Source organism: Drosophila virilis, chromosome X (genome assembly GCF_030788295.1).
Source record: "Drosophila virilis strain 15010-1051.87 chromosome X, Dvir_AGI_RSII-ME, whole genome shotgun sequence".
Taxonomy (NCBI): Eukaryota; Metazoa; Arthropoda; class Insecta; order Diptera; family Drosophilidae; genus Drosophila; species Drosophila virilis.
In genome coordinates, this window is record NC_091543.1 from 470,889 (window position 1) to 495,323 (window position 24,435).

A 24,435-nucleotide genomic window follows, 5' to 3' on the forward strand; every position below is an offset into this window, starting at 1 on the left:
ACCAAGCCAAGTCCACCTAATTGGGCCGCAAGGATGCTTACAGTCAGTTTCAGGTCAACTGATGCTGCCCTCCTACTGGGCCGGGCCACGCCAGTCCCAGCCCCCAGCCCTACCCCAACCCCAACCCTATTCCTGGCCGCATCAAGACTTTTGAACTTGGGCTCTTTTACGCATTGCTACAACTTTTTATACCCTAAACCCATGGCCAAAAAGGCTGCCATGGCTTTTAAGCATAACTCAAACATTATAAGAGTTTGGCTTCTAGATCCAAAAATGGAAGAAAAAAACCTTTTCAAACTTCAATCCCTACGCCTTACTATTGTGCAAGCCACACAGAAAATATAATAAATATCGGATTATGAGCACCGAAGTTAATCAAGAATGCTTCTTCCACATATATAACGTGTGGGAGCATGGGCGGAAGGGTATTCTTTAGTCGGGCTGAGCACGCTTACTTATTATTTACACATAATGCTCCGAGAACGAGCTGGGTTTGTTCTGGTCCTAGCACTTGGAAAAACTGGAAAAAGCAGCAACAACAATCTGGCCGAGGCCCTGGCCTGCGGTTGCCTCGGCCTCGGCCTCAGCAGACCGGAGCTGAGTTGAGCTGAGCTGGCAAGCCGTTTGCTTGTCGGTTTTAGGTTACGGGTTATAGCTAAGGTTTTGGTTTAGGTTTCGGTTTGTTGACAGCCTGTCCGTGTGTGTGAGCCTGCGGCATGCGGCAAAGCAGAAGTTGCAGCTGTCGCCAGCAGCCCGTGCTTAAATCCGGTTTCTCTTCGGTCAAGTCTATTGCTTTATTATATACACCAAGCTCCTATTGATGCGTTTTTCCCGGACATAACAAGTAAAATGGTCTGGTCGGAAGTTTCCAACTAGGGGATACCCAAAATCCTCTTCTACCACCTCCAAATACAATACCATCGAAATTGCAAAGCTGTCAATAAAGTGTAATTAAAACGCATGTATTCAGAATTTCTTGCACCTTGCGCTAGCTTCTGCAAACACATGTTCATATAAGCAAACGTTTTCTTCAATATCTTTTGTGTTTCCCAAGCGATCTAGTCATATTGGGTTATAGAACATATATATAATTTATATATATTTTGTGACTCAAGCTCTTAAAACCTAAGAGATTTGCTCAATAAACAGGATATCGATATAGTTTTTGGTCGATTTCTTGGAAGCAAAGCAAGTTATCGAGTATCGAGTATTCCAAGTCTCCAGCTCCGATAGATTATGAGATCCTTTATACATACGGACGGACGGACATGGTTAGCTCGACTCGGCTATTGATGCTGATTAATAATATATGTATATTATGGGATCGAAGATGCTTTCTTCTGCCTGTTACCTACATTTGCACAAAAACATTATACCCTTTTTATACATTTTTAATTGGTTCAGGATATAAACAGAGCTCCTACTGCCCCCCAAGCCCTCAATGCCCTCTCGCTTGACGAGTGCAGCCGCATCTTTGCGGTCAACAGTCCAAGCAGAGTTGTTTATGCTTTGCCGGTCTGCGGGCCAAACAGGTCAGGTCGAGAGTGGGCAGCAGCTAACTCCTCCGGGGCCAACCGCTGCTAATGGCCAAAGCCTATGCCATCCAGACGGGCGCCCCTTTGGTTGGGGCACGGCAAGCAGCTGCGGTCATTCCGGATAGCACGCGATTTGCATTGCCCGTAAGTGCTCCGGCATTTACCATTTACCACTCAGTGGTCTCCACATCTTCGCACATACCTGAAAGTCTCTCGCAACACAATTGTGTCTATGCTGGGCAGCCATCCGTCTGCTAACATAAAAGCGTTCTGACAGACTATTCAGTCAGCTGCAGAGACCACTGAGTGGTAAATTGTAAATGACGGAGCCGGACCCAACAGTTAGAGCTAAATGGGATATTTGACCCGCAAGTGATCAAAGTTTCTATGGGGAAAATTAAAAAACACCTGCATAAATGCATAAGGCTAAGAGCGTCAAACTAACATGCGAGGGGTTTTCTTGTTTTTTTAGATATCTTGAGCAGAGTCGGCATATATATGTTTTACTTGCCCCCTGCACTTAAGCAAAATATTATTTACATGGGACTCCTATATCACATAGCTTACATAGGAACGATCTGTCGAACATTAAATTGTTGCATGGAAAATTTGTTGTTTATCAAGATATTTGAACCATACTCGGCATTAACTATTTTCCCTGTGCTACTTATATACGAGCAAAGCATTTTGAGCATTAGGAAAAGGATCGCTCTGCCAGGGTATTACATCTTCGACGTGCCTTCTTTCTCGTTAATAGATTCAAACAGATATGGTGTGTGGGTAGACGCAAAGTGGATATATTTCAGAGACTATGCATATTTTAGAAATTGGTGCGAATTACACGAACAATGGCGTTTCCACTTGCATAATTTCTGCTATTATACTTGTAAAGTACAACACAGCGAAAATGTGTGCGCTGCCTGGGTTTTAATAAAGCTTCGGTGAAAGAAAAATTAATAGGGATGAGCGACTGATAGACTGGATGACTGACCGGCTGACTGACTGACTAATTAACGGACTGTATAACTGACTGATAATAGAAACATGCTAGTGAAACATTTAGTTATATAAAACTACAAAATGGAAAACACATTGAAGAAAACATCGCATCAACATCATTTCATAAAGCATAAATATTATAGGGAAAATAAATCAACAACGAAATGATATGTCATAAACATGTTGCTTAGCTTCTTTTTTTGAATTCAGGCGGTTAGGCATTATCGTAATATGGGATAAATGTTGAAGTTAGGCGTAAAAGATTGGTAAAAAAGAAAACTTTTCCAGTATTGTAAAATATAAACCCAACCAAGCTGTAAGAGCTGGACCTGTTTTCATATTGTAGTTTCTGCTAATGACGCCTGAAAATTGTTGCTTAGCTTATATCCCAAGCGTGTTTGTGTGAAGCGTGTAAATCCTTATCTCTGCCCGATATGTAATTTATAATGTATTGAACTATTAATTTTAATGCCATTAAAGTAACGAGCAGTGCTACAAAAGCAACCCTAAGCGGGAAATCGATGGATTTTATCGCCTCGCTTTGTCAGCCAGCCAGAGGGAGGAGGAGCTGTTCCTTCTCCTCCTCCTGCTCAAGGCGTCTGCATCAACTAAAATGAATCGATTGTAATTTGACTTAGCTAGCACAAAAAAAAAACATGTCTGGAGTGCCCGACTAGGGGATACCCATTTATTATTTATATTACATTCCCTTAGCGCCATATTACGCATAGTAGACTATATCTTTATGAAACTTTCAGAGATGCAATGCTAAGTGATGCTTTTTGCTAAATATATATATATGAAAGTTTACGTCTCTTTCTAGATCAATCTTATGTAATCTTATATCTATCGATATTTATCGAAAGTATTTCAATGAAGGATATATTGAAAGCGGTTCGTTTTGCATTTAGAAAAATATTCGAATTGCTAAGATTAACTCTCTTATCACACTCGCACAAGCCCATTATACCCCATTAAGCAATTCTTGATGGGTTCAGGGTATCAGAGAGTATCCATTGTCCCACCGAAGTTTTGACACTCCGCCAAGACGAGCAAGGCAATATTAAAAAATGCACTTTCTCGTATGGCTTGGAATGCCGTTTGACTGAAAAGGCTGCTAACTTTTAATTCTAAGAAACAACAAAGCTCTTCTCAGCATATAAAAAATGCATTTGTTCGAGTTTCAGTTTCGGGGGGTATGTGGCATGTGTGTGTGTGTGTGTTTGAGTTGTGTGTCGGCTAAACATTTCACGTGTTAAACTCATCTGACAACAGCAAAAGGAGGAAAACCAAAAAATCATCTCAACAACACTTTGATATTCGATAAAAGGCATAAGCAGTGTCTGTGTGTGTGTAAATCCGAGTGGCAAATGGGGCGTCGTCAGCAATGTCCCCATCATCGTCTTTGCCATCGTCGTCGTCCTCGTGGCTGGTTACTGTGGGTATCATTGTGTGTGTATGTGTCTGTAGTTGTGTGCATGTCAGTGTGTCAGTCTGTATGTGTGTGTGCGTTACAGCTGACCATGTGACGTCAACATCTATCTATAAAATATGCGCCACGTTTAACGCCAACGAAAGTTAACTTTAGTTGCCTTCATTTACACATTTTTATTTTTTTGCTGCTGCATACCACGCCCATGTCATATACACATTAATTTGTATTTGTATGTGTGTGAGTTCGTGTGTGTATGTGTTTGTGTCTAGATTATATTTATGTGCTCGATAGGGAAACAGCGCGAAAAGCCGTCTCTCATATGTTCATTCCGTGTGTCACCTCAGCTCCTAATGGCGATTTGTGGATTAGACGCAGATGACTTTGTATTATTGTGTGTGTGTGTAATCGAGTGGAATTATCATGGTATTGATTAATTGTGTGTAACACCATGCATCGCTCTGGTACAGTAAAAACTTGCACGAACCCCACTTGAGTAATTTTTGTCGGCACAAAAGAATTCTCCGTAGGGGAATGTGCATGACCCGATAGTATTTTTATTTTTAAATTTAAAATAAGAGTATTTTGAAATTGAATTAAAAGTTTGTATATGTATATTTATAGCAGGTACTATTAATTATTTTAAGAGGGAGCCATCATATTTTCAAGGTGGATTTCTTTATTAAGAAGAGTTTAGAAAGATCGGAAAAGCTCAATTGCACATTTTAAATAATTATTGGACATTATTTGAGTTACATACAATTTTTTAAGATAAACTGAGAGCAGCTCTCAAAAAAGCTTAAATAGTTGCAACATATATTTCCCAAATATGTCGATTTATTTTCGAATATGCTCGCACAAGCTGAGCGTTTGTTTTGGCGAGTTTTCACTGTATTTGGTTGGCCATACGCATGCATGCAGCCGTATTCGTTGGAAATTAAACCATTTTGAAGTGGAATTGCAAGCGGCGGGCACACACACACATTCACACACACACACACACACATACACACACACACGCACACACACACAGAGAGAGAGAGACACGATAAACAACGGATGACTCTTGACTAATTGTGTTTTATGGCACTTGACACTAGCCTGTCCCCGTCCCCGTCGCCGTCCCCGTCCCCGTCCCAACCCACCTCTATCCGCACGCAATTTGGCACGTTTGGCACTCCTCCTCCTCCTCCTCCTCATGCTCATGCTCATACTGATACTCCAATCTGTCCAGCATTGAACCACGTTCCAGCATAATGCTTGTACAAAAATATTATTTTGCTTTTATGTAGCTGCAGGCTTTTTGGACATTTTACCACTTCGAAGAGCTTACCAAAGAATTGTGTCGTAAACTGTGACAAGTCGCACACATACACACACACAAACACACACACGCTGTTGTGTGATCTACGGTCTACAAATCAAAATGTCCGTGAGGAATCGTGGCAAACCAAAATGAATACCAAATTGTATTGAGCTCTGCCGCCGCACTGCCTCTGCCTCTTCTGCTTCTTCTTTTTTGCCTGTAGCCTGGTTGTCAGCGCGGCTTCCGTTTCCCGCTGCCTGCCAATACGAAGCTTAATGCAAAAAGTTTGCCCGCCGAAAGGACGAGAGCCCCACACACATGGCCAGCAAGAACTGTTTATACGCTGTACCCCTTGAAAATTACTGAAAAGCGGTATCCAAGTTTTGTGTAAACGTTTGTAACGGACAGAAAAACAAATCTCCCTATCAAACAAAAAATTTGTGTACTCTTAAACAACTTAAAAATTTAAATACATATTCCCTCATTTTTGAGATCTCATTCCAACTTCATAGGTTTTTAAAGGATTAACTCAAAGATTGGGTTCACGTAGAGTTTAAGCAGTCAATCAGGCAGACAAACATATATAAATAGAGATGATGTATATAAGTTAGATAGAATGCATAGAATAGATAGATAGCTGGGTGCAGAGTATCTTCTAGTCGGGCACGCCCGACCAGAGACCTATTGGTTGTTTTCAAGCAACAGCAGCCAAGCGGAGAGCCAAACACTTGGCAACTCCTGCCATTGTTGCCCAACTCTTGATAACTTGCGATAAAAATGAAGGCAATTGAATGATGCTTAAATGAAATTAATGGATGTTATAATAAGTTGACAGACTTGCCAGTTTGCCCAGTGTCTCTGTGTGTGTGTCTTTGCTTAACTGGGTTGCCTTGACGCGACGGCTGCTGTCAAGTGTGTGCGTGTATGTGTTTGTGTGTGTGCCTAGGCCTAAGTTTGCCTCCCAGTTAGGACTGCACAGTAAAATAAGAAGTAAATTCTAATTTCGTACTTTGCCGTTGTAAATTTAAAGCCTAATTGAATTTAATTTAATTGTATCTTAAATTTAGCTAAACATTTGAAAACAAGTATGACGCTCTAGCCGGGAGTTCCCAACTAGGGGATACCCTGAACCCTCTACCTTCTACCAGCACAGAATACAATACAACCGCAATTGGAATGCGGTTGACAGAGTTGAATAAATACGTGCATGAATATGTGTGTGTCATAAATACAAAAATTTCATGCAAAGACGTGTTCATATAAGCAAACAATAACTTCTTTAATAACTCTTGTGCTTCTTAAAGCAGGCCGGACAGACAGACCGACATGTCTAGATCAACTCGGCTATTCGTCGTTTATGATTGTAAATTTAAAGCTAAGTTTAATTAAGTTTTATTATTTTGAAATTTGGCTAAGCATTTGAAAATTTTCAACACCAAATAGTAGATCTTCCTCTCCCACTCTCTCTCTCTCTCTCTCTACTAAAATTCGAACTTTTTCTTTTATTCTTTAATTCATGTGAGAAGATTAGTTCCCTTCCACCACGAGAAGCTCAGCGGTTGCCCGCTTCTCAATGGCATTTATAGCAAAGTTTTTCAGAGGCTGCGCAGTTGTTTAATTATTTATTGCTGGCAGGCATTAACCGGCTTTGCCTGGGCTTAGTCGTTCGCTTCAGATTTTAAATATTACTTTGGCAGCCGTGGAACATTTTTAACTCTACCCTTGAAGTCTGGGTAAAAAACTTTTCAAATGAACTCGCACAAGGATAAATCTGAAGCTGTCTTAATGCAAGCCAAAGTAATTTAATACAACAATTTGCGCATTTTTTATGCTGACCTTGGACGCTGATTTACCAAAAGTCGCTAATTTCTCAAAAAAAAAAGCTAGCAGCCAATCGGATTTAAATTGAATTTTTGGCCGCCAATTATAAAATTTCCACCAGCTTGACATAAGCATATGTATGGGATAGAGTCTACAAAAGTTGAACCGAACGGGGTTTAAAATTCTTTTAAAAAGTTGGCGTCTCCGTATTAGAGGGAGATTCGAAAATTGTACTTCCATTTGAAGAAATCGTTGTTAACGGTTTGTATTAAAAAAAAATGAGCAGACAGCGCCAAAATATATGTGTACTTTATCATAAGCCCGACAGGTCGCCGGTTCAATTCCAGCAGCAAGCAGGGAGAATGCTCAGATGAACAGAAAACAACGCACAAATATAGGTGTGCTTTGTCATAAGTTCGTTTCAGCGGCAGGTCGCTGGTTCAAATTCAGCAAGCAGGAGCAACGCTTAGAAGAACAGCCCATAAAATTGGTAAATTTAGCCCGCTGCTGAATAATTTCCTCTTTATGGATAACAAAATCTAACTCCTTGCTCCTTCTTTTTATCAAAAGAGAAGACGGCCATGTAAACATAATTTAAATTTAGAACAAAATTTTAAAATTGTTTTGAAACGTGTTTTAAATTTAAACCAAAAACTTTTACTGACAGCGGCTGCCGGCCAAGCTGACAGGCAGAGTAACTGGATGACTGCCTGCCTGGCAGCTGATGGAACTCTCGGAGCTCGGGGCTGGCTGCTGGCCAAATTGTGTAGCAGCACGGTGTCAAAATTCAATTTTCGCATTATTATGCGTACATAAATGAGCCAAAAGAACGAGGTCTGCCGCCGCCTCCCGCCTCCTGCTTCAAGTTGCCTTTGACAGCAGCGCAGCGATTCTCAGCTACTTTGACTACTTGCCACGCCCATTTGTATGCATGCTTCTTGGCTGGCTTCTAACTACACCTACCCCTTGCCTCTTGGCACTTCAAAAGGCAGCCGCACAACCAGGGCTGAAGCGGTTGTCATAGCCAGGGCTGATGCGGGCGTCACATCCACATCCGCATCCGCAGCTCATAAATGACAAACGCTATTCGTGGGTTGCGGCGTTTCTGGATCCGCTGAATGAATTATTGGCGGTTCCATCGCTTTCAGAGGCGACGTTGCGGAAAACGTTCAAGTAACGAATTTTCGCTATGTGTACGCGTTAGAGATGGGCGCAGGCCGGGCTCTCACGGCAAGACGCAACACGAAAGGATGGTAATAAATACCCAAGTATTCGATTTGAGCGATTTATGCATCAATAGAGAATTGAGCGATGAGTGTATTAAAATATGAGTAAGGGAATGTTGGACTGAGTGGACATTAAAAGTAAAAATTGTGTGCGGTCTTTACAATGTTGACGATTAAGCTCTACTTCGAGTTTGAATATTTCAATATATTTACGTATTCAACGTGTTCGATATTTATAAACAAATATTGATAAATGTTAAAAAACCCCATTAGATAAATGGTATCCAAAGTAATTACTTGTCTTGTGCCTGCATATATTAAAGCTGAGGTTGTCCCATAATTTAGGAATAGAAATGACTGAATCTACTATTACATATTATTATTCTAGCTCACTTCTAATTGCATCAATCGTGCTAACGTGACATGGCGTAACACAATGTGACATCGACACGTGACCATCTCTATGGAGAGTGTGTGTGTATGTGAGAGGGCATGTGCATAGTCGCAAAAGCTGTTTGCGTCCATTTGATAGGCAGGCAGACTTTCAAGTTTTTGCTTGAATTTGAATTTCAATCTTATTTAAACAACAAAAAGGGGGAAAAGTGAAAAGGGTAACAGCAAGGATAACAGCACAGGACTCGCCGCACTTAATTACTTTGATTACAGACGCTGCTATTCAGTTCGCATTATGAAAAGTTGTAAAAACATTTTGCAGCCCCGATAACTAGGCTATACTTTTTATATACGCCTGGCACAAGCGGCAAAAGAAAACGGAAAGCGACAGCGGAAATAGCATCAGAAATGGAACAAAACTGTTTTAGTCGCGAGTATGAGACTACCCAATACCCTATGCTCTTGCACTATTTAGAGAAAAACTTCGGCGTTTTACATTTACCTTATTTTAGACTAAAGATGATAGCCTCCATTCAATGGCAATATAGTAAGTGACCAACTACCAGATACCCTGCACTTTTACACTTTTCAAACAAAAAATAGATGTGAATTTATCTATTTTAATTTTACCCTTCTTTTAAGACCAAAGATGTTAGCCTCCATTCAATGGCAATATAGTGAGCGTTTTGTTAGAGCATCAGAAACAGAAAAAAACTGGTTTAGTAGCGAGTATGAGACTGCCAATTACCCTACACTTTTAGACTTATATTTATATTTTTTACATTTACCCTTTTATAAGACTATATTTTATATATTAATTTTGCATTTAAATTCACAACTGGTGATTGAAATTTAGCTAAATACCCGGCCTTGCTCGTGCCAAGTTGTTCACCTTCTTAAAAATTAAGTTTTTATTCTCCCTCCATTTCCCTGAACCTACATTTGTCCCTCGTATTTGTAAAAATGATTAATTCAAAACTACGCTTTTAAGTTCCGTTTTGTCAAATAAATTCCGAAACGGCATGGATGGAGCGACTCCCCTCTTGGGTTGCAAGCATTAGATTAATTATATATATTTTCTAGGAGTATGCTACATCCACACACACACACACACACTCATAGTATAATATGTGCACACAATTTGATGATACCCCTTTGACCCATTTAAATGTGCACAGGGTATATAAATAAACGGATGCGGAAGAGGAAACCGAGACAGGAGCGCCAACAACCATTTCAAAAGCAATTAAAAATGTTTAATACATACAATTAAAGTTTTAATGGACAGGCGAGCGTGTTGCCAAAGGAGGCTTCTGCCATGCTCAAGGGGCATGTCCAGTTGGCGGGTGGAGCAAGCGAGCATGGTGGGAGGGGGGCATGTGGCACGCGCCATCTGACAAAAATCAAACATTTTCGCCTGGTAATTAAATCAAAGTTCATTCGGCTCAAAATTAAATTTGCCAACTGTAAATTTCAGGCCCCAGCCAAAGAGCCATCAAACAAGGCCAAAAGGTTTGCCAAGTGGGCGTGGCCAAATGTAGCAACATCAACAGCAAAAATTCATAAAGCCGAGCGCCAACAAGTCAGCTCTAGAGATGCGCGGGCCCAGCACGAGCACGAAAAATGTACGCCATCCAGCCCTGGTCAAAATATATACTTTTTTTGTCTTATTTTTGAAGAAGTTTTTAAAGATTGTCGATTGGCACGAAGTTCAAAGTTCGAATAAAAAAATTACAATCGCTCCAGTTGGGAAGTCCTGCGAACCATCGATGTTTTCGATTGTTCTTAAGCAAAACATCGATATTATCGATGTTTTAAAAAAAACTCTCAGAAGACATTAGTTATATTAACAAGGAACATATTTATTATTATTTTTTTTAAATAAGTAACCCTATTTAAGATCAGGCAAAGATTCAATTTTTTTTTAAATTTTTGCAAACTGAAATTATTTGACCAGCGTTACAAAATGTTCTCTTTGATTCAGTGCACATAGCCGGAATGCAAAAAAAAAATTGTGTCTTCGCTATTTTGTATTAACAATTACTGTGAGAAAACATCGATAGCTCAAAAAAACATCAATAGTTCTCAAAACACCAAACGCATCGATATAATCGATATCCCTATACCAGATCCCATTTTTTAACTGCATCATGACATTATATATCGTGCTCTACGTATTGCTGGGGTCAGCATAGACCGAATTTTGTCTCACGAAACAAAATACGACCCATGACCATCTCTAGGTCGTACACATGGGCCTTACAGGCGTGCGCTGCGTAAGCCTTTAAGTCGTCGTCTCCCTTTGGGAAAAGGCATAATTTTAATAAGTGATTTTCTATTGTCGATTTAATGTCAGCCTGTCGGTCGGCCTTGTCGGTCTATCCATCAAACGAAACGGTTGCGCCTATCCATCTATTTATCTATACATCTATCGATCTACCTTCTGGCAGTTCCATCAAGTCGAGCCTCTGCTCCGGGCTGCGGGCTGGTAATTGAATGCATGAGAACTGTTGATAAAATTAGCAGCACCTCCTTTTGGCGTTCAAATGCAAATAGCAGAAGTAAAGTGATGAAAAAGTTAATTAAACTTTTTGATGAGATTTCAGATTTTAGCATTGAGCTAATCTTTACTCCTACTCTGGCTCCTGCTCCTGCTCCGGCTCCTCCATCACAGCCCTGCGGTCACAGCCTTCTCTAAGATTAACCCCAAGTTATGTTTTGTTCAAGTGTCGCACTCAACTTTCAAGTCTCAACTTTGACATGTCATCCACACTCACATCGGGCCAGGCCAGTCGCCTGAAGCTGAGTGGTTTTTTAGTGGTTCCATCTGCAAAACTTTCTAAATTATCGCCGGTCATTGTTTTCCAAAAATGCTGTACAAAACTAAGCAAAATTCAGTCAGCAACGCATTTGTCCTTGGCACATAATGAAAATTCCATGCCAGGCGACCTGCTTTGTAAAAGTCAGTCAACAGTTGCCCGTTGCCAGGCTCTGCCCCGCGGCGGTTTGCTCATTATTGCAAAATGAGCCCCAAATCGATTGATGCTGTTGCGGATGCTGATGCTGATGACGAGGTCTGCCTGAAGGCAGAAGCGGACACCCGATGCCATCGGGGAATACGTATGAATTAATTACAATGTGTCTATCCCTCATCATGAAAAATGCCTTTCAATTTCACCTAATTGACATCTTTTGTGCACGGTAAAAAATTCTTTTCGACTCAAATTCCAAGTCACAATTTAACCTAACACTTTGCCACATTGATTTCAAATTCAAATTAATATGACTGTCACTTTTAATGTTCGTCCTCTCTGCGATTCCCATAATAACTTTAAATAGCCAAGTGGGACTCTCTCTGCGATTTTCAAAAGAACTCTAGATTGCCTCAAAATAATATGAATGTAAATTTTATTGCTCCTCCTTTCTGAGACTTGCAAAATAACGCTATATTGCTTCAGTTTCATATGAATCTAAATTTTAATGCTCCCTTTCTCTGCGATTCTCATCATCAGATTACCAAGTAGGTCCCTTTCTACGATTCTCAAAAAAAACTTTATATTGCCAGCTAGGACTAAACCTCAGATAACTTTAGCAATCATAATAGATTCAAGTTTTTGGCAGTGCATTTAATGAATTATCAATTCAAAATAAATATTAACTCCTTACTTGGAAATGGGAAATGAACCTGACCTATACTCATTGAAAATTGAAAATTAAGGGTATTTGTATTTTGTCATTAAAAAAGTATATAACTTCTTAAATAGGACGACAAAACAGCCGTTCTATCTGGTCTTAGGACTTGAAATACATGCAAAATAAGTTGATCGATTAATATCGATTTTCGAATATAGGTATATAGGTATCTCCCGAATAATTTAAGATGCAGACACAATAAGCAGACACAATCGGACACGGTTTTTTTGTCCGGTTATGGGAACTGTCCGCCAAATAAGCTTCACTTTTTGTACAGCAGGCAGTTATTGCAGAGTATCTGCTAGTCGAACACGCCCAAAAACAAATCGCTTGTTAATTTTAGTTTACTCTTAAAACATCTCATCAATCTTTCTTTAAAGAAAAATGGTTTAACTTTTCAGTCAATTCTTGGATTGTTTTCGAATAAACAGCAAAATGCTTTCAAGTCAACATTTTTTTAACGTACAGCAAGCGAAACATGTAAATATGCCAATTAATGTAAGCGGGGCAGGCACTTCCGGTACACATGTGCCGTAAAGAAGCCGCAAAATTTAAGGCCTGGAATATTATACACCTTCAGCTGGCAAATTCCACAAGCCCAATCAGCCGTAGCCCGGAGCTAACCGCCAATTGAGTTGCGTTCAAACACCTCAGCCGAGAGTGCGAAAGGTTCCTCTTACTCCAGCCCCTGCCCCAGCGACACTTGATAACCCAATAAAGCAAAATGCCTGCCGCGCAGCCACGCTCAGGCGGTGGCTAATCTGTAATTAATTGGCGCGCAAGGAGCCAGCGCATGGGTAGGATGGGAACTGTTCCGCTCAGTTGGGTAAGCCAATGCGGCCGTGTTCCATACATTGTTGCCGGCGGGCGCGAATGTTGCCCCAAATGAGGGCACGTATAATAGATTGGGGTAGGGCATACCCGTATCCGGAGAGGGGGGGGGACCTGCTTTGTCATGCACAGCAGCACGTCGAGTACATGGCCGTGTGTCCGTATATCCGTGTGATTACCCTATGCTAATGTGATTGTTCCCTTCGCTCTGACCCTTGCAGCCATCCTCAGCACGCTATGCAAGGAATTCCTGCGGGTCAACGTATCGGCCATCCTGTACATGATGAACAACGAGCAGTTCGGTCACAGTACCGCATCGGCGCAGTATTTCCTGCAGTTGGCCGGATATCTGGGCATACCGGTGATCTCGTGGAATGCGGACAATTCGGGCCTGGAGCGCCGGGCCTCGCAGTCGACACTGCAGCTGCAGCTGGCGCCGAGCATCGAGCACCAGAGCGCTGCAATGCTCAGCATATTGGAGCGCTACAAATGGCATCAGTTCTCGGTGGTCACCTCGCAGATTGCCGGCCACGATGACTTTGTGCAAGCGGTGCGGGAACGGGTCGCCGAGATGCAGGATCATTTCAAGTTCACCATACTCAATTCGATTGTCGTGACACGGACCAGCGATTTGATGGAGCTGGTTAACAGCGAGGCACGTGTCATGCTGCTTTATGCCACACAGACGGAGGCCATCACGATTTTGCGTGCCGCCGAGGAAATGAAACTAACGGGTGAGAACTATGTCTGGGTCGTCAGCCAGTCGGTTATTGAGAAGAAAGATGCACACTCCCAATTCCCCGTCGGCATGCTGGGGGTACATTTCGATACGAGCAGCGCTGCGCTCATGAACGAGATCTCGAATGCCATCAAGATCTACAGCTACGGCGTCGAGGCCTATCTAACCGATCCGGCCAATCGTGATCGTAGGTTGACCACCCAGTCGCTGTCGTGCGAGGACGAGGGTCGTGGCCGCTGGGACAACGGCGAGATGTGAGTATCAATTTCCAAACTGATCTCTAGTCTCTAATCGGAGTATGCTCAATTTGTGTGGTTAGCTTCTTTAAGTATTTGCGCAACGTGTCGATCGAGGGCGACCTGAACAAGCCGAATATTGAGTTTACCGCCGATGGCGACCTTAAGTCAGCCGAGCTAAAGATCATGAATCTGCGACCCAGCGCCAACAATAAGAATCTCGTCTGGGAGGAGGTATGTGAAGCGTTATGCATGATCCCGTTTCTACACAATAATCACTCGCATCACTTGACTTTAACTTATTTATTCTCTCTGGCACTCACTCTACACACTATCCGCAATCCTCGACCTTTTATTTTTCACCTTCCACATTCCACACGAAACGCTTTTGTATAATTGCTCTTCCTCTTCTTTGGGGCCACACTCACTGACAATCACACGGTCAGATTGGCGTTTGGAAATCGTGGGAGACACAGAAGCTTGATATACGCGACATTGCGTGGCCAGGTAACTCGCACGCTCCGCCGCAAGGTGTGCCCGAGAAATTCCATTTAAAGATCACATTCCTCGAGGAGGCACCCTATATCAATCTGTCACCCGCCGATCCAGTGAGTGGCAAGTGTCTCATGGACCGCGGTGTGCTCTGCCGTGTGGCGGCCGATCACGAGATGGCCGCCGATATTGATGTGGGTCAAGCACACCGCAACGAGTCCTTCTATCAATGCTGCAGCGGCTTCTGCATTGATCTGCTCGAGAAATTTGCCGAAGAACTGGGCTTCACCTACGAGCTGGTCAGGGTTGAAGATGGTAAATGGGGTACACTTGAGAATGGTAAATGGAATGGTTTAATTGCCGACTTGGTTAACCGCAAGACGGACATGGTCCTCACATCTCTCATGATCAACACCGAGCGCGAAGCGGTCGTCGATTTTAGCGAGCCCTTCATGGAAACGGGCATTGCCATTGTGGTCGCCAAGCGCACCGGCATCATCTCGCCCACGGCCTTTCTGGAGCCCTTCGATACGGCCTCCTGGATGCTGGTAAGTCCAACTGATCTGAACAACTGTCGGCCCGGTAAGTCCCCGCAACTATTCTACTCCATACGCTTTCTCTGTCTCTCTATCTTCTGCCTCGCCTTGTGCCGCTTCGTCCCTTGCTCCTGCTTGTTCCCACTCCCAGGTTGGTATCGTCGCTATTCAGGCGGCCACGTTCATGATATTCCTGTTCGAGTGGCTGTCGCCCAGCGGCTACGACATGAAGCTGTACCTCCAGAACACGAATGTCACGCCCTACCGCTTCTCGCTGTTTCGCACCTATTGGCTCGTCTGGGCGGTTCTCTTCCAAGCGGCTGTTCACGTGGACTCGCCGCGCGGTTTCACCTCGCGCTTTATGACCAATGTCTGGGCCCTGTTCGCCGTTGTCTTCCTTGCCATCTACACTGCCAACCTGGCGGCGTTCATGATAACCAGGTTGGTGACCAACTCTCTACTGGCAAAGCGCCTCACTCACTTTGACACGATCTAAACTCTTTACAGAGAGGAGTTCCACGAGTTTAGTGGACTCAACGATAGCCGCCTAGTGCATCCCTATTCGCACAAGCCCTCGTTCAAGTTCGGCACGATACCCTATAGCCACACGGACTCCACCATCCACAAATATTTTAAGGAGATGCATTACTACATGAAGCAGTAAGTACTAAGTGGTGGAGGTTCTCTCTGGAGGAGGTTCTTTCTGGAAGGTTCTCTTTGGAAGAGGTTCTCTCTGGAGGGTTTTCTTTAGAGGAAGTTCTCTCTGAAGGGTACTATCTGGAGGGTTCTCCCTGCAGGGTCCTCTCCGGAGGATTCTCTCTGAAAGGTTCTCTCTGAGGAAGGTTCTCTCTGGAGGGTTTTCTTTAGAGGAAGTTCTCTCTGAAGGGTACTATCTGGAGGGTTCTCCCTGCAGGGTCCTCTCCGGAGGATTCTCTCTGAAAGGTTCTCTCTGAGGAAGGTTCTCTCTGGAGGGTTTCCTATTGCAGGTTTCACTTTGGAGGATTCTCTCTGAAAGGTTCTCTCTGAGGAAGGTTCTCTCTGGAGGGTTTCCTATTGCAGGTTTCACTTTGGGAGAAGTTTTCTCTGGAGGACGTTTTCTCCGGAGGGTTCTCTCCGATATGAACCCGAATCCGTATTCCTTTGCAGATATAATAAGACAAGCGTTGCCGATGGCGTTGCCGCTGTGCTGAACGGCAACCTGGACTCCTTTATCTATGACGGCACCGTATTGGACTATTTGGTTGCCCAGGATGAGGACTGTCGCCTGATGACCGTCGGCAGCTGGTACGCCATGACCGGTAAGTCTTCCGATCGTTTCCAGTCTTGCTGGCAGCTGTAATACTCCTTGACGCTTTCTCCAGGCTATGGCTTGGCGTTCAGCCGCAACTCCAAGTACGTGCAGATGTTCAACAAGCGGCTGCTGGAGTTTCGCGCTAACGGGGATTTGGAGCGATTACGTCGCTATTGGATGACAGGCACCTGCCGGCCGGGCAAGCAGGAGCACAAGTCCTCCGATCCACTGGCCCTCGAGCAGTTTTTGTCCGCCTTCCTCCTACTGATGGCCGGCATCCTGTTAGCCGCACTCCTGCTGCTGCTCGAGCACGTCTACTTCAAGTACATACGCAAGCGCCTGGCCAAGAAGGATGGCGGTCATTGCTGCGCGCTCATCTCCCTGTCCATGGGCAAGTCGCTGACCTTTCGCGGCGCCGTTTACGAGGCAACCGAAATACTGAAGAAGCATCGCTGCAACGATCCCATTTGCGACACGCACCTCTGGAAGGTCAAGCACGAGCTGGACATGTCCCGCCTTCGGGTGCGTCAGCTCGAAAAGGTGATGGACAAGCACGGCATCAAGGCGCCGCAACTGAGGTGAGCTACCAACGCGACTTAATTGTAATTATCATTTTAATATATCTTCTCTGGTTTTTCTCAGACTGGCTTCATCTTCGGATCTGCTCAACCATCATCATCTCAAGGAGCGACCGCCCTTGCTCGGAAATCTCAGCCTGGCTGCCAGCGCACAAGATCTATACAGGTGGTAAGTTTTTTATTACGGTGTATGTGTCCCACCCCGCATGCAACCAAATAGTTCCCCTCTCTGTAGTTAGCTGCGTATATGTGTGTGTGTGTGTGTGCAACAATAGCTTCCTCGATTGACAGCTTCGGTACGATGTCCTGTCCAACTTCCACAGCTCGTTGACAGTAATTTAATTAAGCAATTGATTATGATAACATTTATACCCTGAACCGATTGAAAATCCGGTTAGAAAGGGTATAATATTTTTAGGCAGAAATATGTAACATGAAGAAGGAAGCACCTCCGACCTTATAAGGTGCATATATAATATATATATTTTTGATCGGGACGTCAAACGGAGAACCAAATGAAAGTTTGGAAACTTGAAATATATATTCTCCGGAAAAAGAACTTTAAATAGTTGTTCACTATCTCCTCGAAAGAAGTATAAATATTTTTGAGCAGAGCTGAGTCGTTTTAGGCTTGTTCCTCTATATAGACCCTTCGATCTAGAGAAACTACAGACCTTAAATTCAAAACGAGCTCATCATATCATATCTACTTATATTTTTATAATATCAATGAATATTTATTTTGAAATAACTCCAAGATAGATTCTCGTATAAAATATTAAGTTAAAGGATCTTTCACTTCGTGGATAACTCCCAACGCTTCCGAGAAAATTGAAAATATGAAATATCCAAGACGGAACCATGTTCATGCCCTGAAAATCTCATATAAATCGGTCTCTTAGCACCGAGGTTAAACAAGAATATATTCCATGCATGATATGGGCATATCATATCGATAGCTTCTTTCATTTGCATAATATCAATGAATATCTATTTTAAATCATAGTTTTTGGGCATAGCTCGAGGATTATCAGAGCTAGATATACTAAGCTTAGAACGTAGGTTATCGTATGGAGTATAAAGTTTAAAGATGTTTGTCTTTTTGGATACCTGGAGGAATACCCGAAGAAATTTACAAAGGTAAAAGTTATTAAAGGAATAAACATGTTCTTTGGATTTTACACACTTATGCCCTGAAAGCTCAATAAAAATTGGACTATAAGCACCGAGGTTAATCAAGAATAAATATATAAAATCTTTGCTTAGCGCTGGGTTCAGGGTATCTGCATGTCGTGCGCTCCCGACTGGAGCACTTTTACTTATTGACATCCTGCAGGGCAGCTTTCGCCCACCTAATGACTGTGTGCAGCTGCCTCCCGCCTGGCGCCTGGCCTAATAAAAATATATGGAAATTACTTTATTAAATTATCTCGTCTTTCCTGATTCGACGCACAACCTCTGCCGTCCTTCCGTTCAAAGTCTCTGTCATAGTCCCAGCAGGACAATTTCCGACAGTTCCTGTTGTCATTCATTTGGATTTTGCCTGCAACCGAGCCAAACGATGCGGAGCGGAGCGCAGGAGCATAGATTACGCGTTTGGGCCACATACATTTGCATATCACTGGCCGCCGCCTTCCTGACTAAACCCATCTCGTCCAGCCGAGATTAGGAAATCAAATCAAATCAAAATCAGTGGCCCCTTGTCTGTTAGTTGTGTAATGCGTACAGCTCGTTGCGAGAGATTACATGATATTTTATCGATGGATTTTTATTACGAAAAATGCATCACTTTTATGCAGAAGTCCAAATGGCCATCAGCCGTCAGAATCGGTCTAGTTGCGACAAAGTCGCCAAGGTTGGGCATTCCCATGGGGATTTGTGTCCAAAAACTTTTATTATTTTGCCATGAATTCTGGCAGTCAAATAATTCAGTCCCAGCAACAGCGTTAAGCTGGAGTTTCATACTTAATTGGACAGTCACAGTCAATTAAAAATATTTAAATTTAATGAAAGAACGACACGCCGAAGATTAAATGCCCTATCCTATATAGACTTAGGGCGAAATTTACCAGCCCCATAGCTCGGTCAAATCATCAGAATTACACGAGGTTTCGCTTTTCGTTCATGCTTTAGCCCCTACATCATATTGACATCCAAATCTGGCATTTGAATGAGGCTATAATATTGGATTTAATATTGGATTTAGAGTATGGCACAGTCTGTTGCACCCGACCGCAAAGCTCTCGCTAATTTTATATTATATTGTTTTGATTTTATTTTAAATGTATATTTGTGTTGCTGCATGAAAAGTATCAGCTTCTTTTACTTTTAGTTTAAACAATGAGCAGCAGTTAGCAAACAGCAGAAATGCTCTTCCAACTTTTAAGGGGGTTGGAGGGGTTGGGGGTCGGGATCTGTTTGTGGCATAAATTTGCATATGAACATGTGTTAGATGATTTGGAGGGTTGCCTGTTTTGCAGGTCAATGGCTAATGTGCTGACTGATGTTTACATTTTCAGCTCACGCTTCAGATTAGGCCAAACACAGCCCTTTTATGTTTTTCTTTTTAAGTGGGCGAGGGCGTGGCATGCCACAAAATTCGGATGTAAACTTTCACAACAAATTGGGCAAATTAAGCGCATGAATAAAACCGCCAAAAAGTTTGCGATACAACACAACAAAAATATGAATGCATTTGCATAAGTACACGGCCACATATGCATACATACATATGTATATATATTTATATTCATCCCACGTGAAATGAAAAAAGAAAAGCAAAAAAAGGATTCCAAAAACTTTGCCAACGGCAGCAGCCCAACAATAGGGGCACGGTTGGGGCCAGATAGACGGCGAATATATATCTTGTATGCCATGTGCTTCTTCTTTGTCTGCTGTTTTTTGAGTAACATGTGTTCTGGTTTACAGTGCTTGGCCCCATTCAAACGTATATTTTGGCCTCGAAACGGGCCCCTAACAATTACATACCAAAACACAGCCAGATGCCACAGATTCCGGGCAATATTTAACATCAAACTGTAGACAATATTTAGTCAGCGGACTTATGAATATTTGCAGCTTCCTCTCACATACAAAAACATGTGCATGTTCATGCATTGGTTGCTTTAAATCAACTATTCTTACACCCTGTAACTACTGAAAAACAGACAAAAGCAGGCATCCCTGACTGATGATAGATTACCATAAGTGGCCGAGTCTATTTAAACCAGAGACTTAAAAGAATATCATATATATTCTGGTTATGTCATACGAAGAAGGAGCTTATCATATGTTGTTCGATATCTTCTACTATTTTCATGATTTCGATAAATATCGATTTTGGGAGATGAATACACTCTATAGACTCCACATTTCATATAAATTAAGATACGAAACTCATGAATACTTTGCTGTTTGGACAGCTTACACATTCGTCCTTCCATTGTCTTGTAATCGATAAATATCGATTTTAAGTATGGCCTTTATGCCTATGTCCTTTGCTTTTAACCACCAAAAAGTAAACACAAAACTTATTCAAAAAGAGAGAAAGAAGCGACACAGCTGGTTGCACAGGGTATCTGCTAGTCGGGCAGCGTTGGCATGTGCTCTTCTACTTGTTCTATGTTCACATTCACTTTTTGGCACTAATTTATTTACATGCGAACCCTTGGGTGATGCGCTCTCCCCTTATTGATGATTGATTGATGATGTTATGTACGCATCGCTTCTCTTCTGTTTGATTCTGTGCTCCATCTAGAGCATCCTCGCATCCGCATCCGTATCCGCATCCACATCCGCCTCCGCATCTGTGTGTGTGTTTGTGTGTGTGTGTGGCAACTAATGCGCATGCAATGACCGACACGCGTTTGTTTTCCATGGACCATGGACCAGCTGATGGCCCACTATGATGACTGATGCCATCGATTTGCTCCGATGTTTACCGAGTAATGGGGCACCCCTAATGAACCACATGAACCACTTTTTTATATGTGCAACCGTACCCAACAGATAACCCCTTAAAGTATTCTTAATCAGGACGACAAGCTAGACTGGAAAATCTCCTACCAATTGACAGGCAGAAAAAATGCATCTCTAGCCCCTTAAAGTATTCTTAACTCGATCGAAGTGCTCAATAATGTTCTACCAATTGTCATAATATCGATAAAAATTGATTTTAGAAACATGATTATTAACAGGATTCTAAAGTTAGCTACATTAAACTCGTTATACGAGATTATATCGTTGTTATATAGACATTAAAAAAGTTTCAATTTTTGAAAAGCCCCTTCATTATGCGTCAAATTGGAAAAAAAAGAAAAAAAAAACAAAACATGTTTAGAAGGTAGAGACATGATGGTAGAGACATATATGTACACTTTTGTATGTTACATGCAACATGCTGCATGCATGTTACATGCATGTTGCATGCATGTTACATGCATATTATATGCGTTACCCCTTAAATTAAAAAACAACGCATGTTTAAAGGTAGATGAATGATACCTGGCATATGTACACCTTGCATGTCATGCTTAGCCCCCGATAAATTTCAAATTGATCAGACTTTAAGCATCGAAGATAAATGTTACGAGATGTTTCTTAAATAGGTATAAGGGAAGAAAAATGTGTGTGTGTATGTGTGTGTTTGCCTGCATGCATAGAGGGGATTTGTAGCGTATCTGCGAGTCGGACACACCCGACTCGACCACTTTGTTCGATTCGAATGGTTTAATACAGCGTGGGACTTACCTTCCTTTCCATTCCCATTGCACTCGCATGCATAATGTAATTGCACAATATTCATATTAATATGTTCCTGTCTCTGTGTGTGTTTTGGTGTGTCCTTTTTTATATTCAACTAACTTTTTGGAATCTCGTTTCACATTCGCGATGACTGCTACAACTGCTGCCAAATCGAAAGGTCTTACAAAACGGAAATCGCCGAAATGGAAACGGTACTCTGAAGCGATTGGAATGAATCATATTGTTGGCATTGGCATTGGCATTGGCTTTGCCGCTAATCTTGCATCCTAATATTAAATATTTAAGTCCTGCCCACAGCATCCTCCACAACGTCAACCACGCGCATTTGCATTTCAATCAATCTGTAATTGAAGAAATGATTCTTTAATTTTTTTTTTTTTGGAAATAAGGGCTACGATTTAAAAAAAAAAAAACGAAGGCAAATTTACACCAAAACAAAAACTAAGTAAAAGGAACAACTCTCCAAAAACTCTTCATATATATACTATATATATATATGTATACAAATATATATATATATACAAATATAGGTGTATATTTAATCAAAACAATGCCGCGAGGCAATTAAAGAAATGTTTCAAATAAATGTAAACTGAAAGCTTTTTAAAAGTTAAAAAAAAAAAAACAATTTAAAACTAAAACTAATAACAAGTAAAAATAAAACCCAAAGCGCCTCACTCGAAAAAAAAAAAACATTACAAAGGAGGAAAATGAGGAAAATTAAAAAGAAAAGCCGCGTTCAAAAGGAGTTCAGTCTAAGGACAACATTTAAAAGTAATTCAAAAAAAACATTTGTATAAAACTAAACGTGAATCCAAAAAGCCAAACATGCTTAAAAATAAGTTTTAAATGTTAACAAGAAAAAAAAAACAAGCCAAAAAGGTGTCAGTTGTTATTTTAATGCCCTGATCCCATTGAAAATGTTAAAAAATTATATAATCTTTTTGAAAAAATTTGAAAGAATCTTGAGGAGTCGATCCAGCCAAGTCCGGATGTCCGTCCGTGCTAATGAGACCAAATTTTGAAATCTAAATTCTCCAATAACATATGCAGACTCATTTTTAATCGATATCTCTCCCCTTTTTTTAGTATATCGATAAGTATCGATTTTCAGACTTAATTCACTTTTTAGATATCTTTCACAATGCTGAACAAAACTGGGAAGAACCTCATCTTTCAGCTACTTCCTTATGCTTTTTTTTATACACGCGTTTGTTTGCCATCTAAAAGCCCTGAAAACTTTATAAAGATCGGACAACAATCACCGAAGTAATCCCAGGTTCCATTTCTCATACGTAATGGGTACAGGGCATCTTCTAGTCGGGCAAGCTCGATTAGAGCACACGTAATTGTTTCTCGATGGAACTGTGACATGTTAACAAAACAAGCGGAAATGTAAATGTGTTTTTTTTTTGTTTCTTAAGTATTTAATAAATTATACACAAATGCATAACTTACTACTTAAATGTGAAACGATATATATATAAATATATGTAAAGACATATATACAAAGTGAGAATCGAGTTGGAAATCGAACTGCGAACACTGCAAACTAGGCAAGGCTCGAGGCCGATTTGAAGTCGAAAATGAATTGAGAAATGAGAATTGGGAAATGAGAATTGAAAATGGAGAATTGAGTATTGAGAATTGAGAATTACGCATTGCTAAACATATACACATTAAAACATATTTATATGTATGTATTTACTTAATTATTATGATTACGATATGAATGTTATTGCATATACACGTACATATACATACAATTATTGATATATATATATACATGCATCCAAAATTTATATATACATATACTATATACATTTTTTTCCTGATTTTTTGGATAAACAAGTGCTTACCAAGTAAAACAAAAAAAATATATTAAAAAAAAAACATAACCTCAACTTGAAGAGAAATCTTTATTAAATTCAATTCCAATTGCCGCATCAGGCGGACGCTTTTTCTTTAATTTGCCAATTGATCAATTTTTGCTGACGAAGCAACAATAAGTTAACTCTCCCCTTAACACGGGGGCTTCGATCGTATGTAGTGCAAGCTTTTCCATTTTATTTTGCCCCAAATTTAAAACTTCGAGAAAAATACTCGGAATACCGAAGTTGAACAACCCTGGCAAAGCGAGCACATAATACGTAATTGTTGGATAAACACCTAAAGCTTCTGCAGGGCTGGCTCGCTAAACGTTGTATCCTGTACTCAGTTAACACTTAAAACAATAAGTACATGCATGCATGTCCGTTTCACAACACTGTTCAGCAACTAGCATGCGTGGGCGTTGCCCAACACTGTTCTGCAGCCAGTATGGCCAATTGTTAACCTAAAGACAGTTGAAACTAACTGCAAATGGCTGCCTGAGCGTCACTCAACACTATGACTTGAATGAGCATGCTGTTTTTAACACTGCATCTTTAGTTTAAACTGGTTTTGAACCTTGTTATATACATATATATGTTTTCTTTTCACACTCGCTTGGGTACGGGATAAAACACAAAAAAAAACCGATTGCTTGAAGAGTATAAAAACAATTATTTAAAAACTAAGAAAC

General features: G+C 41.3%; 2 protein-coding genes across 4 annotated transcripts in view; one reads left to right on the plus strand and one right to left on the minus strand.

The window, feature by feature from the left end:
• Nmdar2 (NMDA receptor 2) overlaps nucleotides 1–22,163 on the plus strand; it is a 37,149-nt gene extending 14,986 nt beyond the window's left edge. Inside the window, exons 3-11 of one of the 2 annotated variants that reach the window (XM_032433324.2) lie at nucleotides 13,458–14,229; nucleotides 14,295–14,445; nucleotides 14,658–15,251; nucleotides 15,391–15,680; nucleotides 15,747–15,899; nucleotides 16,386–16,537; nucleotides 16,601–17,108; nucleotides 17,173–17,277; nucleotides 22,030–22,163. In XM_032433324.2, coding sequence (XP_032289215.1) covers nucleotides 13,458–14,229; nucleotides 14,295–14,445; nucleotides 14,658–15,251; nucleotides 15,391–15,680; nucleotides 15,747–15,899; nucleotides 16,386–16,537; nucleotides 16,601–17,108; nucleotides 17,173–17,277; nucleotides 22,030–22,072 — 2,768 coding nt within the window. In that variant the 3' untranslated portion in view covers nucleotides 22,073–22,163. The remainder of the gene's footprint in view (nucleotides 1–13,457; nucleotides 14,230–14,294; nucleotides 14,446–14,657; nucleotides 15,252–15,390; nucleotides 15,681–15,746; nucleotides 15,900–16,385; nucleotides 16,538–16,600; nucleotides 17,109–17,172; nucleotides 17,278–22,029) is intronic. The other variant, XM_032433326.2, reaches the window with a different exon arrangement.
• Nucleotides 1–24,435, minus strand: part of mei-38 (meiotic 38) — a 48,426-nt gene that overhangs the window by 12,108 nt on the left and 11,883 nt on the right. For both annotated transcript variants that reach the window (XR_011416003.1, XR_011416002.1), the window contains exon 5: nucleotides 21,858–22,213. The gene's annotated coding sequence lies outside the window, so the exon portion shown is untranslated. The remainder of the gene's footprint in view (nucleotides 1–21,857; nucleotides 22,214–24,435) is intronic.